General features: G+C 42.7%; 1 protein-coding gene across 8 annotated transcripts in view; it reads right to left on the bottom strand.

Moving 5' to 3' along the window:
• LOC141057065 (ankyrin repeat and fibronectin type-III domain-containing protein 1-like) overlaps positions 1-15,778 on the bottom strand; it is a 314,853-nt gene that overhangs the window by 21,325 nt on the left and 277,750 nt on the right. For all 8 annotated transcript variants that reach the window (XM_073553577.1, XM_073553576.1, XM_073553579.1 and 5 more), the window contains 3 exons: positions 15,338-15,457; positions 13,159-13,374; positions 11,725-11,891 (listed from right to left, as the gene is read on the bottom strand). In XM_073553577.1, the coding sequence (XP_073409678.1) occupies positions 11,725-11,891; positions 13,159-13,374; positions 15,338-15,457 (503 nt within the window). The remainder of the gene's footprint in view (positions 1-11,724; positions 11,892-13,158; positions 13,375-15,337; positions 15,458-15,778) is intronic.

Raw genomic sequence — 15,778 nt, 5'->3', positions numbered from 1 at the left:
AAGAAGGCTGTTCCACATTATTAAGCAGCCTACATTTTTTGCCAAAATGGGAAAGAAAAAGGATGTGTCGGCTGCTGAGAAGCAACAAATTGTGGAGTATTTAGGTCAAGGCATGACTACAATCAACATTGCCAAGACACTTCATCGTGATCATCGCACAATCAAGAAGTATGTAGCTGATTCCCAGCACACACGTGTGCGTGCTGATAAGGAAAAATTGAGGACACTTTCCAACAGGCAATTGCGTCCGGTTAAAAGAGCAGCTTCAAAAATGCCTTGTCATAGCAGCAGACAAGTTTTTGAAGCTGCTGGTGCCTCCAACGTCCCCCGAACAACAAGATGCAGGGTCCTTCAGAGGTTTGTAGCTGTGCGTAAGCCATCCTGTCGACCACCTCTATCCACTGCACACAAGCAGAAACGGCTCCAGTGGGCCAAACGATACATGAAGACTGACTTCCAAACTGTTCTGTTCACCGATGAGTGCTGTGCAACGCTCGATGGTCCAGATGGATGGAGTGGAGGATGGCTGGTTGATGGACACCCCATGAAAACACGGCTAAGGCGCCAACAAGAAGGAGGTGGAGTAATGTTTTGGGCTGGAATCATGGGGAGAGAGATTGTCGGCCCCTTTAGGATCCCTGAAGGGGTAAAGATGAACTCCATAATCTATGTGGAGTTTCTAAAACAGCACTTCCTGCCATGGTTCAAGAGGAAGAACCGTGCTTTCCGCAGCAAGATCATTTTCATGCTGATAATGCACCGTCTCTTGCTGCAAATAACACATCTGCATCTCTGGCTGCTATGGGCATAAAAGAGGACAAACTTATGGTGTGGCCACCATCTTCCCCTGACCTCAACCCCATTGAGAACCTCTGGAGCATCATCAAAAGGAGTGTCTATGATGGCGGGAGGCAGTTCACATCTAAGCAACAGCTCTGGGAGGGTATTCTGTCCACATGTAAAACAATTGATGCACAAACCATCCAAAAACTGACATTCAATGGACGAGAGAGTTCAGAAGCTTCTTTCCAACAAGGGGTCCTATGTGCAAATGTAACATCACCGAGAAGAAAGTTTTGACTTGAAAACTGTTTGATTTCATTTTGTAATAAGCTGATAATGCTTATAATTTCACAATTCACCATTTTTTTGTTCAAAATAAAAAGGTTGAAAACTCTGCTGTGCCTAATAATTTGGAACATGCATTTTGAGTGTTTCTTATTTTTAAAAATATACTGTTTTCATAGGCAGTTTGTTCAAAAAACATTGCAATTACACTAGAATATTAGATGACTGGAAAATAACAATGACTGCAATTCATATAGGTAATTTAGAGAAAATAGGAGGAAATATTTTTTGCATAATAATTTGGAACACAGTGTAAAGTATGTTCAAGCTTGCTTTAATTGTTTGGCAAGAAACAGGATGTAGCATAGTAACATAGTTTTTAAGGTTGAAGGAAGACTTTAAGTTTATCTAGTTCAACCCATATCCTATCCTAACCGGCCCTAACATGTTGATCCAGAGGAAGGCAAAAAAAAACCCATGTGGCAAACAGTAAGCTTCACATTGGGGAAAAAAATTCCTTCCCGACTCCACATACGGTAATCAGACTAGCGCCCTAGATCAACGCAATATCAAGGAAACTAGTGTATATAACCTGTAATATTATACTTTTCAAGAAAGGCTCACGAGAAAAATGACAGTCTACTAATCTTTCTGTATGTATCATAAGCATGTGTGTGTGTCTATATTGCAGAGCTGTATGTAGGAGAGCTGTGGTGTGCCTGTGTAGGAGAACTTTGTGGTGTGTCTGTGTAGGAGATCTGTGGTGTGGCTATGTAGGAGATCTGTGGTGTGGCTAAGTAGGATAGCTGTGGTGTGGCTATGTAGGAGATCTGTGGTGTGGCTAAGTAGGATAGTAGTGGTGTGGGTATGTAGGAGAGCTGTGGTGTGGCTAAGTAGGATAGCTGTGGTGTGGGTATGTAGGAGATCTGTGGTGTGGCTATGTAGATCTGTGGTGTGGATAAGTAGGATAGCTGTGTGGGTATATAGGAGAGCTGTGGTGTGGCTATGCAGGAGAGCTGTGGTGTGGGTATGTAGGAGATCTGTGGTGTGGCTATGTAGGAGATCTGTGGTGTGGCTATGTAGGAGATCTGTGGTGTGGATAAGTAGGATAGCTGTGGTGTGGGTATGTAGGAGAGCTGTGGTGTGGCTATGTAGGAGAGCTGTGGTGTGGCTATGCAGAAGAGCTGTGGTGTGGGTATGTAGGAGATCTGTGGTGTGGCTATGTAGGAGATCTGTGGTGTGGATAAGTAGGATAGCTGTGGTGTGGGTATGTAGGAGAGCTGTGGTGTGGCTATGCAGGAGAGCTGTGGTGTGGCTATGCAGGAGAGCTGTGGTGTGGCTATGTAGGAGAGCTGTGGTGTGGCTATGTAGGAGAGCTGTGGTGTGGGTATGTAGGAGAGCTGTGGTGTGGCTATGCAGGAGAGCTGTGGTGTGGCTATGCAGGAGAGCTGTGGTGTGGGTATGTAGGAGATCTGTGGTGTGGCTATGTAGGAAATCTGTGGTGTGGATAAGTAGGATAGCTGTGGTGTGGGTATGTAGGAGAGCTGTGGTGTGGCTATGTAGGAGAGCTGTGGTGTGGCTATGTAGGAGAGCTGTGGGCTTTGTATCTGGGAGAGCAGTGGGATGTGTATAAGTAGAGGAGCTGTGGTGTATATGTAGCAGAGCTATGGAGTTTGTATGTAGGAGAATAATGATGTGCTTGTGTAGGAGACTTTTGTGTGTATATACAGTGGCATGTAAAAGTTTGGGCACCCTTGGTCAAAATTACTGTTATTGTGAACAGTTAAGCAAGGGGAAGGTGAAATGATCTCTAAAAGGGCTAAAAATAACACATTTCCTTTGTATTTTAGGAGAAAAAATATATATTGTAATTTTTTACATTTAAAAAATTACAAAAAGGAAAATGGATTGATACAAAGATTTGGTCACGCCTAAAGATTTGTGTGCTCAGTTACCTTTGACCAAGGTTTCAGACCTTAATTAGCCTGATAGGGTTATGGCTTGTTCACCATCATCATTAGGAAAGGCCACGTGATGCAAATTTTCCAGCTTTATAAAAACCCAGCCTCATCTAACCTGGTGCCAAAAACAGCAGCCATGGGTTCCTATAAGTAGCTGCTTAGCGCTCTGAAAATCAAAATGGTGAAAGCCCACAAAGCAGGAGAAGGCTATAAGAAGATGGCAAAACATTTTCACGTTTCCCTTTCCTCAGTTTGAAATGTAATTAAGAAATGGCAATTAACAGGAGCAGTGAAGGTCAAGTTAATGTCTGCAAGCCCAAGCAAAATTTCAGTGAGAGCTGCTCGTAGGTTTGCTAGAGGGGATAATTAGATCTCCCGCTTGACTGTAAAAGACCTTCAGAAAGATCTAGCACTGGAGTTGTGGTACAGAGACACCTGCACAAATATGGCCTTTATGGAAGAGTCATCAGAAAAAAACCTCTCCTGCGTCCTCACCATAAAATTCAGCATTAGAAGTATGCAAAAAAAATCTAAACAAGCTTGATGCATTTTGGAAACAAGTCCTGCGAACTGATGAACTTAAAATAGAACTATTTGGCCACAATGATCAAAGGTATGTGTGGAGAAAAAAGGGCACAGAATTTTAGGAAAAGAACATCTCGCCAACCCTTATGTATGGGGGTGGATCAATAATTCTTTTCGGTTGTGTTGCTGCTAATGGCAAGGAGAACATTACACAGGTAGAGAGAAGAATGGGTTCAATGAAATTTCAACAGATTCTTCATGCAGACATAACCCCATCTGTAAAAAAGCTGAAGGTGAAAAGAGGAAGAGGATGGCTTCTACAAAAGGATAATGCTAAACACGGCAAAATCCACAATAGACAACCTCAAAAGGCAAAACCTGAATGTTTTACAATGGCCCTCACTGTCCCCTGATTTTAACATGATTGAAAATCTGTGGCTACTAGACCTCAAAATCACAGTGCATGCAAGAAGACCCAGGAATCTCACAGAACTGGAAGCATTTTCCAAGGAAGAATAATCCCTCAAATAAAAAATGAAAGACTCTTTGTCTGGCTACAAAAAGTGTTTACAAGCTGAGCTGTGATACTTTCAAAAAGGGGTGCTACTAGGTACGAAGCATGCAGGGTGCCCAAACTTTTGCATTGGCCCATTTTCCTTTTTTGTAATTTTTAAAATGTAAAAGATGAAAATATTTTTTCTTTGCCGAAAATACAAAACAAATGTGTCAACTTTAAAGAGTATATCTGGGACTTTATGGAAAAACTTAGTTTGCCTAAGCACCAAGAGGCAGGTAACTGCAACTTACCTGCCTGTTGTGCACGGCAACATTCTTTACGGCGCAGAGTGGTCACAGACCTCTCCTGCCAGGGATTCAGGAGCTTCTGCTGATGCGACTGGGCGTGACTTCTGAAATCATTCTGATTGACAGTCTGTTCAGTTAGGCGGTGGGGATCTGTCTGTCAATCAGAATGATGACAGAAGTCACGCCCCGTCGACAGAGTGGAGTGGAAAAGAAGCTTGCGCTCTGTAGTCGTGATGTCAGCAGAGGCTTTTGAATCCCCGGCAGGAGTGGACTGTGACCGCTCTGTGTCAGGTAAGAATGGCGCCGTGCACAACAGGCAGGTAAGTTGCAATCACCTGCCTATTAGTGCTTAGGTACTTTTTTTTTATACAGTCCAGATATAACCTTTAACTTTAGCCCTTTAAGAGATCATTTCATCTTCAACTTGTTTAACTGTTCACAATAACAGTAATTTTTAACAGTAATTTTGACCAAGGGTGCCCAAACTTTTACATGCCACTGTATATAGAACAAAGCTGAGTGTGCATGTAATGTGCATGATGCAGCATATACATAATGTGCGTGCTGTAAAGTTATATTTGTATAATACACATGCTGTAGAGAAACACTAGCAATAGATCTATTACCTCCCTATTGTACCCTAGTGCATGAAAATGAGTGGTATTAACCCCTTGCTCTACTGTCCATCCTGTGTATCTTATCTGATCAAATACTGGAGATACCAGGATGCTGAGGTAAGAAGATGCTGCTCACACTGCTGTCCACCCTGTCTGCCTGATCTAATATTGGAGATACCAGGGTGCTGAGGTAAGAAGACGCTGCTCACACTGCTATCCACCCTGTCTACAAACTCTCCCAGACACAGGTATTTAATAATATATTCATAAAGACATTTTTTTTCTATCTCTGGAGAATTCTTAACAGAAGTGTGAACAGTGCCTATATACTGCTGCTATATACATTATATATTACATGTCTTGTCATTTGGCATATATTGATAATATATTTAATAAAGAAAAAGTCTATCCAGATTGACTTCTGCCCCAGTGCTGTTACAATTTATGTAATAGCAGATGTTTGCAGAAAGGTTCTTGTACTTATCCGTGCTAAGCCCTAACTAGAGCCTGTTTGTTCAGCCAGCAAATGATCCTTTTACACTCACACCATTTCCTGTACTTCCACGCTCCTATTTAAAACCATGTTCCTTCGATCTGTACGGGACGACACATCATCCCGTGCACAGAGAACTTCCCTGACAACAATGCTGACATCAGGTAAATGACAAGAATAGGGGGGTCGTATTCAGAATTAGCCATTGGGTCGTTGCCATCTAGAAACCAGAGTATTAACAATATAAGCAATAATCAATGTGTTACTTACCATAGATATCCCTAAATACCCCTGGTAGTGGGGAAACAGAACTGAGCATGTGCCGTAGACCCAAGAGTGTCAATCAAAGAGGAAGGCACATATGAAGAGCCATGACTATCCTACGCTGGTGATTTCAAAGTATGCTACTCACATACAGCATGTGCGGCATATAACATTTCCTTACTATTAGACTGACAATTGGAGCACAAGGAAACACCATTGGTATCGGAAAACATCTGTTTAGTTTAATCACAGGTACTAAATGAATGTGTAAGTAAAGAAGGAATAGTTATAGTACAATGTCAGTGCATATACAAACACATATATTACTACATGATTAGTACATTCTGTTCATTAGGACTGCATGTTAACAATCATTGTGCCACCCCGTGGAGAGGGACATAGTGCTATCAAAATGGTATTACCTTGGGAAGGTGACGCTAGATAAAATGGCGTTTACAGTCCACCAACATGGGAAAGTCCCACTACCCCGTTGCGCGTTTCACTACGTTTAGCCTCTTTCTGCGGGCGTCCTTCTACACCTACACATTGATTTAGTTAGTACCTGTGATTTAACCATGTAGATGTTTTCTGATACCAATGGTGTTTCCTTGTGCTCCATGTTAGAGACGTCTCTATTTTACAATTCAATATAGTTGTAAAAGGTTTTTGGGACATTGGCTGAAACCCTTGTGTACTTTTCTATATAGACTTTTATAGAGCTAACAACACTGCTGACGTAGCTGCAAAGTGATTGACTGTAAGCTCTTCGATTTTATGGGCCATTTTCATGTAAGCGCATCCAATACACATTATTAATGAGTTAGGGACCCCCTTTCTCTTATCCAGCATCTACTAAGAAATTATAATCTGCATGTTTATGTCCCTTTAGGTATTCCCTGTTTCAAGACATTGTTTATCCATGTCTTTTAATATAAATCTCTTAATAAACTTTTCAATGTTTTATTATGACATAGATCACTTCTGCTTCATTCATTGAATACTTTTATGGACATTATAAAAATTTACTTTTAAGTATGTGACACTGTCTTCTTGCAGTGACCACTAGAGGGAGCTCACCACATGCTAGTTTACAATAAACTCCTGAGTTCCCCCTAGTGGTGACGACAGGCAGACAGGGTTTTACTCATGTCAACGCAGCAGATCTGGAGCTCTGCTTCTGAAAAGAAACAGAACTGTGACTGCTCTAAAGATATTTTATAAAATGAATCAGCACAAAGTTTTAATTCTGTTTAAATAAAGAAAAAAATGAGTCAAAGGTGGGCATTCATTTGGTATAGACCTCAATTCTTTTCTTTGTTTTCTTTAAGACCACACCCAGTTGGCTAAAAATAATATATATATTTACAAGGATGAAGAGGCCATATCTCAGAAAGGGAGAGACACAAAAACAAATAATAACACCAGATTCGGGAGAATAGCGACATTTACATCAGGTAAAAAAATGCATATTTATAGCACGTATCAGGTTCACTTTATATGCCCAAAAATAGAGACGGCAATTAGTTTACTCATTAAACATTGGATGATGTTCCCTTACAATCATATAATGCAGTCTCCTTGCAGTCACCACTAGAGGGAGCTCACTGCATACAAATTTATTATTGAGATCTATGAATAAACAGTTTGCAATAAGCTCCCCCTATTGGTGACTACAGAACCCAGATTTTTTTTTCTGATTTTACATTATCTTTATGCAAGGAATCTGGAGCTCTACATGAGAAAAACGAATCTAAACTGAAATATAGATATATTCTGAACTTAAAAAGCATGTAATTTTAGTCCCATTTAGAAATAAAATGGAGATAAAGGGGTATATTCACTAAAAAATATGATTTATGATTGTTAGAGGATGACCCCATATAAGCAAAGGCTGGTGCTTGTATTGTATTTGAGCTGCCTATGTCCGTCACTTCTGGGGCTGAATGCAGGAGACAGCTGAATGCACGATGAAATGTATCCCAGTGTGGAGAAAGCCATCACTAGCAAGAACCTGAGCTTTCCAGGATCCGGCTAAGCTGCTCCGATCATATGGAGCTTTAAATAGAAGCACACTGGTGAGTCAACGCGGATCAGTCAGAGCCCAGAATGGGGCTCACTATAGGAAGTGTCCTGGTATTCAAACCCTTGTTTTGGATTTAGAAGTAATTTTTTTTTTGAACGACTAAGATTAGATACCGCTATCTGCAGGTATCAGTGCCGCCTCCTCAGCACGCGTCGGTCCACCATTACTCCGGTCCAGGAGTCGCCGGAATCCTGACCCAGCGCAGCGCTAAAGTAAATATTGATAGACAGCAATGCGCGGCTTTCATAACTGAGTGTAACTGAGAGCTCTCATTACATTACTGTCAGATAAAGATATAAATAGGGGCACACATGAACATGGACCGATATAGACAGCATTAAGGTTGGCAAAAAAAAAAAAGTGAAACCCAAATGTCTCTTTTTACCTTGTGTGAAGAGTTCAGAGTGAAAAAAACATTTCAATGTTATAAAGATCTGCAAAAATGGGTTTATTGTTTTCCTTTTCTAGAACAGCACCATTTCTATCCATAAAATTGGAGGCAAACCCAATCCAAGTCAAGTCAGCTGCAATACCATACACAGCCCCGGCACAAAAGTGGCGCTGTGTCTCCTAAAATAAAAGGAGGCAAGTTCTTAAGATAAAATCTACCTTGCGTCATCCTTTCCAGAACCTAAAACTTGTCAGCAAAAATTTACTAATGAAATAGAGCTTTAAAGCCACATGTAAATTAGCATGTTAGTGTATTGGGGGCGTGTCAGTGTATATGAAGTGCAGCAGCACACCCCCCTATGCACGTCCAGGCTAATTTGCATGTGTTTTTAAAGCTCGATTCCCCAGCACAGGAACATCCGATTATTGCAGAAATGGTGCCATTTGTATGGTTTTCCTATGATCTCTCTCTCTTCAGCCATACCGCTAGTTTTATTAGTTTAATTCTCCTGATAGGTTTCCTTTAAATGGGTTTTTCAACCTCGTGAAATTCACTTATAATGGAGTAAAAAAGAAAAACAAAAAAAAACCTTTCCAGTACCAGGCCGCTCCTGTACCAATATTTCCCGGGTCTCCCGCTCTTGTATGTTTTTCTACTCCGCAACTTCACCAAGGTCACCGCTGCGCCCGGTGATTGGCTTCAGCGATCACATGTTGTGTGGACACATTATGTCTAGAGCTGGGGCAGCAGGGACTGGCAGGGCAGTGTAGGCACCGGAGGGCAGGGGGTTGGGGAGGTGAGCGGTACAATTTTATTATTATTATTTATTTTTTTTTTTTCATTTTACACCATTGTGAGCTACTTTAAAAAAAAAAATTGGATATCCTTTAATATCATCCTTTTTAATTGTCTGAATTGCATTAAAATATTCTGTAACTTGTAGGTCTCGTGTACAAGGCGCAATACTGCCCACGCTGTATTGGAGGTCTTGTTCTCTAGAGACCTGCTTACCATGCGGTGGCCTATAGAAGTCCTACAGCACCACAGTACAGCCCCATAGGAACCATATGGGCTTATCATAGGATCTAGGAAAATGCTATATAAGCCCTTAATTAAAACATCTTCTACCACAGATCATGAAGACAGGGGTCCTGCACTCCTCAAATGAATGAAGCGATGGTCATGCCTGTGCACAGCTGCTCCATTTATCTCTATGGGGTTGACAAAGACAGCCATGAGCAATTTCAACTATCTCATTCAATTCCATAGATAATGGAGCATCAGCTCACATAAGTGACCACAGCTTCGTTCAGGTGGGCAGCACAGATCGTTCTTGTGATCAGCGGGGATTATAGTAACTTGATACTCATCACTTATCTTGTGGAGAGGTGACAAGTAGTATGTTAGGAAATTCTGTTTTTGGTAGCTCTTAAAAGGGCTTCCACGAACAAGTTTTGCACAAGCCATCCTGCTTAGCAGGTCACAGGGGAACCCTTGTCTTCATCCTTTATTCCTTAGGAGATCTGAACTTATGCATGACCTCCTAAAGTCCATGGAGTGACTGCTGGCTGGTGGAGCAAGCTGGCAGAGATAAGTTTCACCAAGGCAGGCTGTTACCGGGAGGTCAAAATCAGGGACAGAATCGTGAGTCATGTGAATAGAAAAACAAGGACTAGACACAGCAACAAACCAGGGTAGAATAAACTATGACTGGCAGACACAAGTAGCTACTGGGGGTTTAAATAGGGAGTGGTCCTGCCCAAGACTCGCAACAGAAAGCTAATTACAACACATAATAACCCTGTAGCAAGATGGAGACCTCCTATCTGGGCAGAACCATAAGTTCCAGCCAGACTAATGTAAAACAAACTACCCCAACATTCTTCAACGTCAGCTACAGGGAAAGCACAGAGGTTGCAGGAGAGAGTTCAGACATGGACATAGTATTGTAATTGTAGAACAAGCCCTTTAAAAGCACACAGGTCCATATTCTGCAATGGTGGTCACCGATACAGGAAGTCGTGCGGTTTGTAGGCAACCGGATCTCATACATCCTGCAAAACACACTAAAGCCAGCAGCAGGGTAATTATTACTACTGACATAAAGCGCCTCATTGGAATATAGAAATAGAAGATTAGCTGGAAAACCAGAATGGAGGTACAGAACAGCCGATCACCACTTTGTTTACATGAGCAAAAATAAGAAGCGTCTCTGGTTACAGTAACAAGGCTCCAGTGTGTCACCGAGAAGAGCTGAAGGATTTTATCTATTTTGGAGAAGACACCACCTTCCTGACCAGAACGTTCTGCGGACCATCACTTTCTCTCTAAACGTTTACAATGACTCTTCCAATAAATGTTTACATACGTCCACCGCATGCAGGAAGCAGGATCCCGACTCCAATAATATGAAGACAAATATTTGGAAATGTATTGAAATGTTAGGACACATCTCTTATTGTTGGCACTGCTGCATGGGCTCTGTGTAAAGGCTGCACAACGCGAACCACAAATATTTCTTCTAAGATTCACTTCCATGAAAAAACACAAAACACCAAGGTTCTTGTTAAAGTTCAGAGAGCTAAAAATGGCAAATACTCCTGACTATAAAGCGATGTATGCGACAAAGAATATGGTGGCATCTGAGAAAACATCGAAGAGATAAAAAGGGATTGTCTGGCAACCAAGAAGTGGATAAACACTAATGTACCTGCCAGGATGTGTGTATGGAGACCAGGTACCGTGGACCCGTCCCGGAAGGTATGTGCAGATAAATGTCACAAGTGCCCCTAACCTTCTCAGGTGGAAGTGAGTGGCGCAGATTCCCCCCCCCTTCAAAGTGGCCATACAAATAAGAACCTCGAATGGACCTGGTAAGTGTGACAACTTTTGCAACAGCAGATTTTGTGGAAAAGAATTATTGAGCATGTTGGATTTCAACATGCCTGATCCTTTTTTTTTCCTTACTCAAGATAAACTGTCTCCACAGGTGTGAGCCAAGCATGAGTGCGGGGGTGGGATACGAAAAGATTACGGACCGCCACCTCTCCTGAACCTAGTTATTTAGAATTGACTTATTTTTTTACTATCGGAAAATAAAAAAAACAGAACATTTTGTTGACAACATTTCGCCTAATACTGCAAGAGTTTTCATCACTTCTTCTCAATAAAGGGCAAATTCAGGAGCCTTCAATGCTTCCAAAAGTACAAGATTGGGATCTGGTCATGAAGTCAGGAGTAAGATCTGTAGCAGGCAATCCCAGGCAGGTGCCAGGGACATGGGAGGCCCATGGTCCTCCTGAGTGATCCTGCTTAATGCTAGTGAAAGCTAGTAGGTTAGACCGGGCTCATTTGTGACTGTGCTACCCAACGGCCCACCTAACCCCAGCTCAAGGTGATGTGGTCCATGATGCCTATCATAGACTGATCGAACCAGAAAATTATCTCACAGTTCTGGGCTTAACAGGATCTGGAGCGAGGATTGAGCACACAGTATACATATTTCCATATCTACTCACCTGGACACGTTCGCGTTGGCTCTGACCTTCACATGGCAAAGGATATTTGGTAATCTATCGGGCACCAGTACTCGGATCTGGTCTACGGCACTGCACAGCTTCAGATATCCCAAATACAGGCCAGGGGGCAAAGCTTGGCTGCTTCTTCTGTGATAAGCCAACTTGTCCTGGAATGTACAGAGAATTCGCCGAGTACACCAAGGGTTAATGAATATCCGAAAACTATTGATCGCAGCATCGTAGAGGTCTTTATACATAGTCAAGAGCAAGAACTAAATTTGTGCCTCATCTTATCCCACAGCTCATCATAAAGCACCTTATTTTTTTCCTTTATAACATTCCCCCAGAAATCATGAGCTATGAAGTTTATTAGTGCCTGTCCTTACAAACCTTGTCATTGATATTAGAAAACACTTAAGATGACAGTGGCCTCTAAACCATTGAGCCCCTGTGCAGCTGCAAAGGTATCAACTGTGGTATTTCCGCCCCTGGGCTGACATCTTTTCCTACCTGGATGCATGGCACGGTTACATAATACTACCAAACCCTGTGTCATCGTCTCCTCCTGCCTGAGGTGACAACACCCGGAGACCGCAACTGCCATGGGACTGTCGGCGAGAGGCGCTATTGCTCTTGGGTGGCAAGTACTTATGCTGGGTATGGTGAATTCGCCCAAGAGTCATGGAAAGAAAAGCAGCCCCTTCTGACCTCGGTGGCAAACCCTGGCACAATATATGCATCACAGCTATGGGGCAGCTTGTCTTCTGCATGCAACACTGTCATCTGTCCTGGCTACTTCTTACTAACGTGTAGTAAACTACAGCATCACATGTGAGATGGTGCAAGAAGATTTGCAAGGTCCAGGCCATCAGCCATGTTGGTAACCTGTGGACACTGGCAAGAGCCACGAAAATGCCTCTTACCTTCCCCGCATCTGCTGCTCTTCTTTTCTGGCGTCCTGTCACATTTGTCACAGCGGAAAGATGAAGTCACCCCAGGCGGGTAATCAAAAGAAGAGGTGACTCTTAAGGCTCCCATCTAGATGCCACAGATTACCGACGTGGCCAATGGACCGCATCTTGCTAAATCAATTCACACCAACTCTACATTAAAGGAGCTAGAAACACAAAACCTGTATTATCGTATTTTTCTTTTCAAACATTTTGCAAAGTTGCTTTATTTTTTTTTTTTTTATTTTAGATGCACTGAAGCAATAAACCAGTTAACAGAATAAAGGGTGACGGAATATACCGGGTATAAATATTGATTGCATGTATTGATTTATTCTCCTGTAAATGCAGAGCTGGATTCGCCTCTTAGACGGATACATTTCTGCATTTGGAGTGACAGGTCAGATCAGAACACATTCCTGGAGATAACACACCTCGCTCACTTCCTTCCTCCAACTACTGTAAGCCGAGAAGGTCAACTCACATGCAGTGTCATCAGCAGGACGTCCAGGGAGCTGGGCTCGTCCGGGGATGAGACGGACTTCCTGTGAGTCTGCAGTTTGCACACGGGCATCCAGCGTACGTTCTCCAACGTTTGGCTCAGCTTCACCTCCTTCAGAGTCACAATCAGAATATTTCCCTGTTTATCTTTAATCGGCTCAAAGAACACTTGCCCCAGGTCCTGGAATCCTAAAAGACCCTGGAAATGGAGGAGAAGGGGAGCAAAGGTTCACAATGACACAGTAACACCTGATCTGGCAGATCTGCAGCAGCTGATGACAATGAGCGGATTCATTGCGATCGTGCCAGTCCTACACATGGCAATGACATTTTTCTCATCGCCACTAGAAGTTAAAGGGTTTTTCAGGTTTTAGAATAATAAAGCAAAATCGCTGGATAACAAAAAGTTCTGTAACTTTCTAATATACGGTACTTTATATTTCAAATGATTATTTTTTTCAAGATTATCTGCTTTCTATGAATGAAAGTAATATTGCTGAACACCATATAGACCTTATTTACAGACCTTGCTTAAAGAAAAACATTACACCCAGCATAGACGAGCTTTAAACCCTGCATAGGCGAGCAATGCATCCAGTGTAGGTCAGCATTGCAGCCAGACTAGGCAGGCACTGCATACAACATAGGGGAGCACCGCACCTGGCGTAGGCCAGCACTAAAGATTGGAGAACCCCTGGATGTTCTGGTTCAGGTGCCAGAACAGTAACAAAACCCGGACCCCATTTACTTGAATGGGGGGCCCGAACATCCAGTGTTTGCCGTAAAAAAATTTACCCCCAGTCACTGACTTTGGGCTGATATGACTACTACTCGTATCAGCCTACGCTTGCTGCCGCTATTAACAGCGAAAGCAGGAGTGGCTAATGGGAGTATTCATCAACTGACATCTGTGCTCTAAATAAATAATTAAAAAAAAAAGAAAAACGGCGTGGGTTCCCCTGTGTTACTGATAACCAGCTAGGCAAAACTGACAGCTGCGGGCTGCAACCCTAAGCTGTCATCATTAGCAAGGCTGGTTATCAAGAATAGAGGGGTCCCCACGCTGTTTTTTTTATTATTATTTATTTAGAGAAAATAAGTAATTTAAAAAACGACGTGGGGACCCTACATTTCTTTTTACAACCAGCCAAGCTACAGCAGAAAGCTAAGGACTGGTATTCTCAGGCTGGTAACGGGCTATGGCTCACCTACGCTGTACACGATGCTCACCTAGACTTATTACCGTACGCACCTAACGGTACACAGTGCGCTCCTACGCTGGATGCAATACTCGCCAGTAAGCAATGTCTGTAAATATGGCCTAGATGATGTTCAGCAACTATACTTTCATTCATTGAGAGCAAACATTTACATAAATCTGGAAGAAGCTGCACTCACATGCAGTGTAGACAATCTTCTGCAAGCTAAATGGCTCCAGGGTAATTGCCTGTGGACATTGTACAGATGCCAGGTGTGACAAGTGCGGCTTCATAACAATAATAGCAATAGCCACGGTATAATCAGGACAAGGATCACAAAAGGCAGACTGGAATCAGCTTAAGGCTGTGTGCACACGATGCGGATATCCAGCGGATCCGCAGCGGATTTTACCGCCCAGAAACGCTGCATATCCGCATTGTGATGTACAGTAGCATTTAAAGCAATGAAAAAAAAAAACGCTGTGCAGACACTGCGGATTTTTCCGCGGTACAAAATACGCAGCATGTTACTTCTTTTGTGCGGTTTTCCACCTCCCCTGTCTCCAAATCCACAGGGGGAAAACCGCAGTGGAAAACCGCACAAAATCCGCAAGAAAACCGCATTAAAAATGGAAGAAATCTGCAGGAAAAATGCAGGTCATTTGACCTGCGGATTTCTTCAATTCTGCGCGGAAAAATCCGCAGGGCCAAAAAGTACGTCTGCACTCAGGCTAAAGAAGAAACACAGAAAGCTCCGACTCCCTGACAATAAGGAGTTGCCTGTGATTCGGGGGAAATAGCGACTTCAGCTTTTTTTGAGACTTTTACCAGGTCAATTGCAACTTTGTATTTCAAAGAGAAACTTTGAATCCTTTTGCAATATCGGAGACTCCATGCCACATTGGATCCTCGTCTAAATGAATATTGTGTCCCTGGAACTCATCGCTCTAATCGTGGACATACCTGCATCTGTGACACAGCTAGCAGCATTTTAAAGCGGGTTTGAAGAATGCAAGAGCAGGAAGATTGTGACACTGTGACGCACTGTCGTAGCCACAAGATGTCGTCCCACATACAGGACACCTAGAGGGGGGAAGCAATGCAGGGTCTTTAGTATTGTGGAACCCAGTAACCTTCCAACACACAACCTTCACCCCAGATATGGCCTAAAGATGGCCATGCACAGCTCCCGACTTACAAGTATCTCTCCTGAACTTCCCTGTACACATGCACATTCGGCTCGGCTGAGCGTGCATGTATTATGAATGTAAGGAGGGGATTCTAGAGATCTCTGCTGGAAACTTATCTTCCTTGCATAGAAAAGGATCTGATGTGGAAATTTATAAAGCTCGATCCTTCTCCTCCCCAATATCATCTGTCAGGAGGCCCCATATACATTAAATA

Source organism: Dendrobates tinctorius, unplaced genomic scaffold (assembly GCF_039654945.1).
Source record: "Dendrobates tinctorius isolate UK_male_01 unplaced genomic scaffold, ASM3965494v1 ptg000202l, whole genome shotgun sequence".
Lineage (NCBI taxonomy): Eukaryota > Metazoa > Chordata > Amphibia > Anura > Dendrobatidae > Dendrobates > Dendrobates tinctorius.
This window is presented reverse-complemented; position numbering and strand designations above follow the sequence as displayed.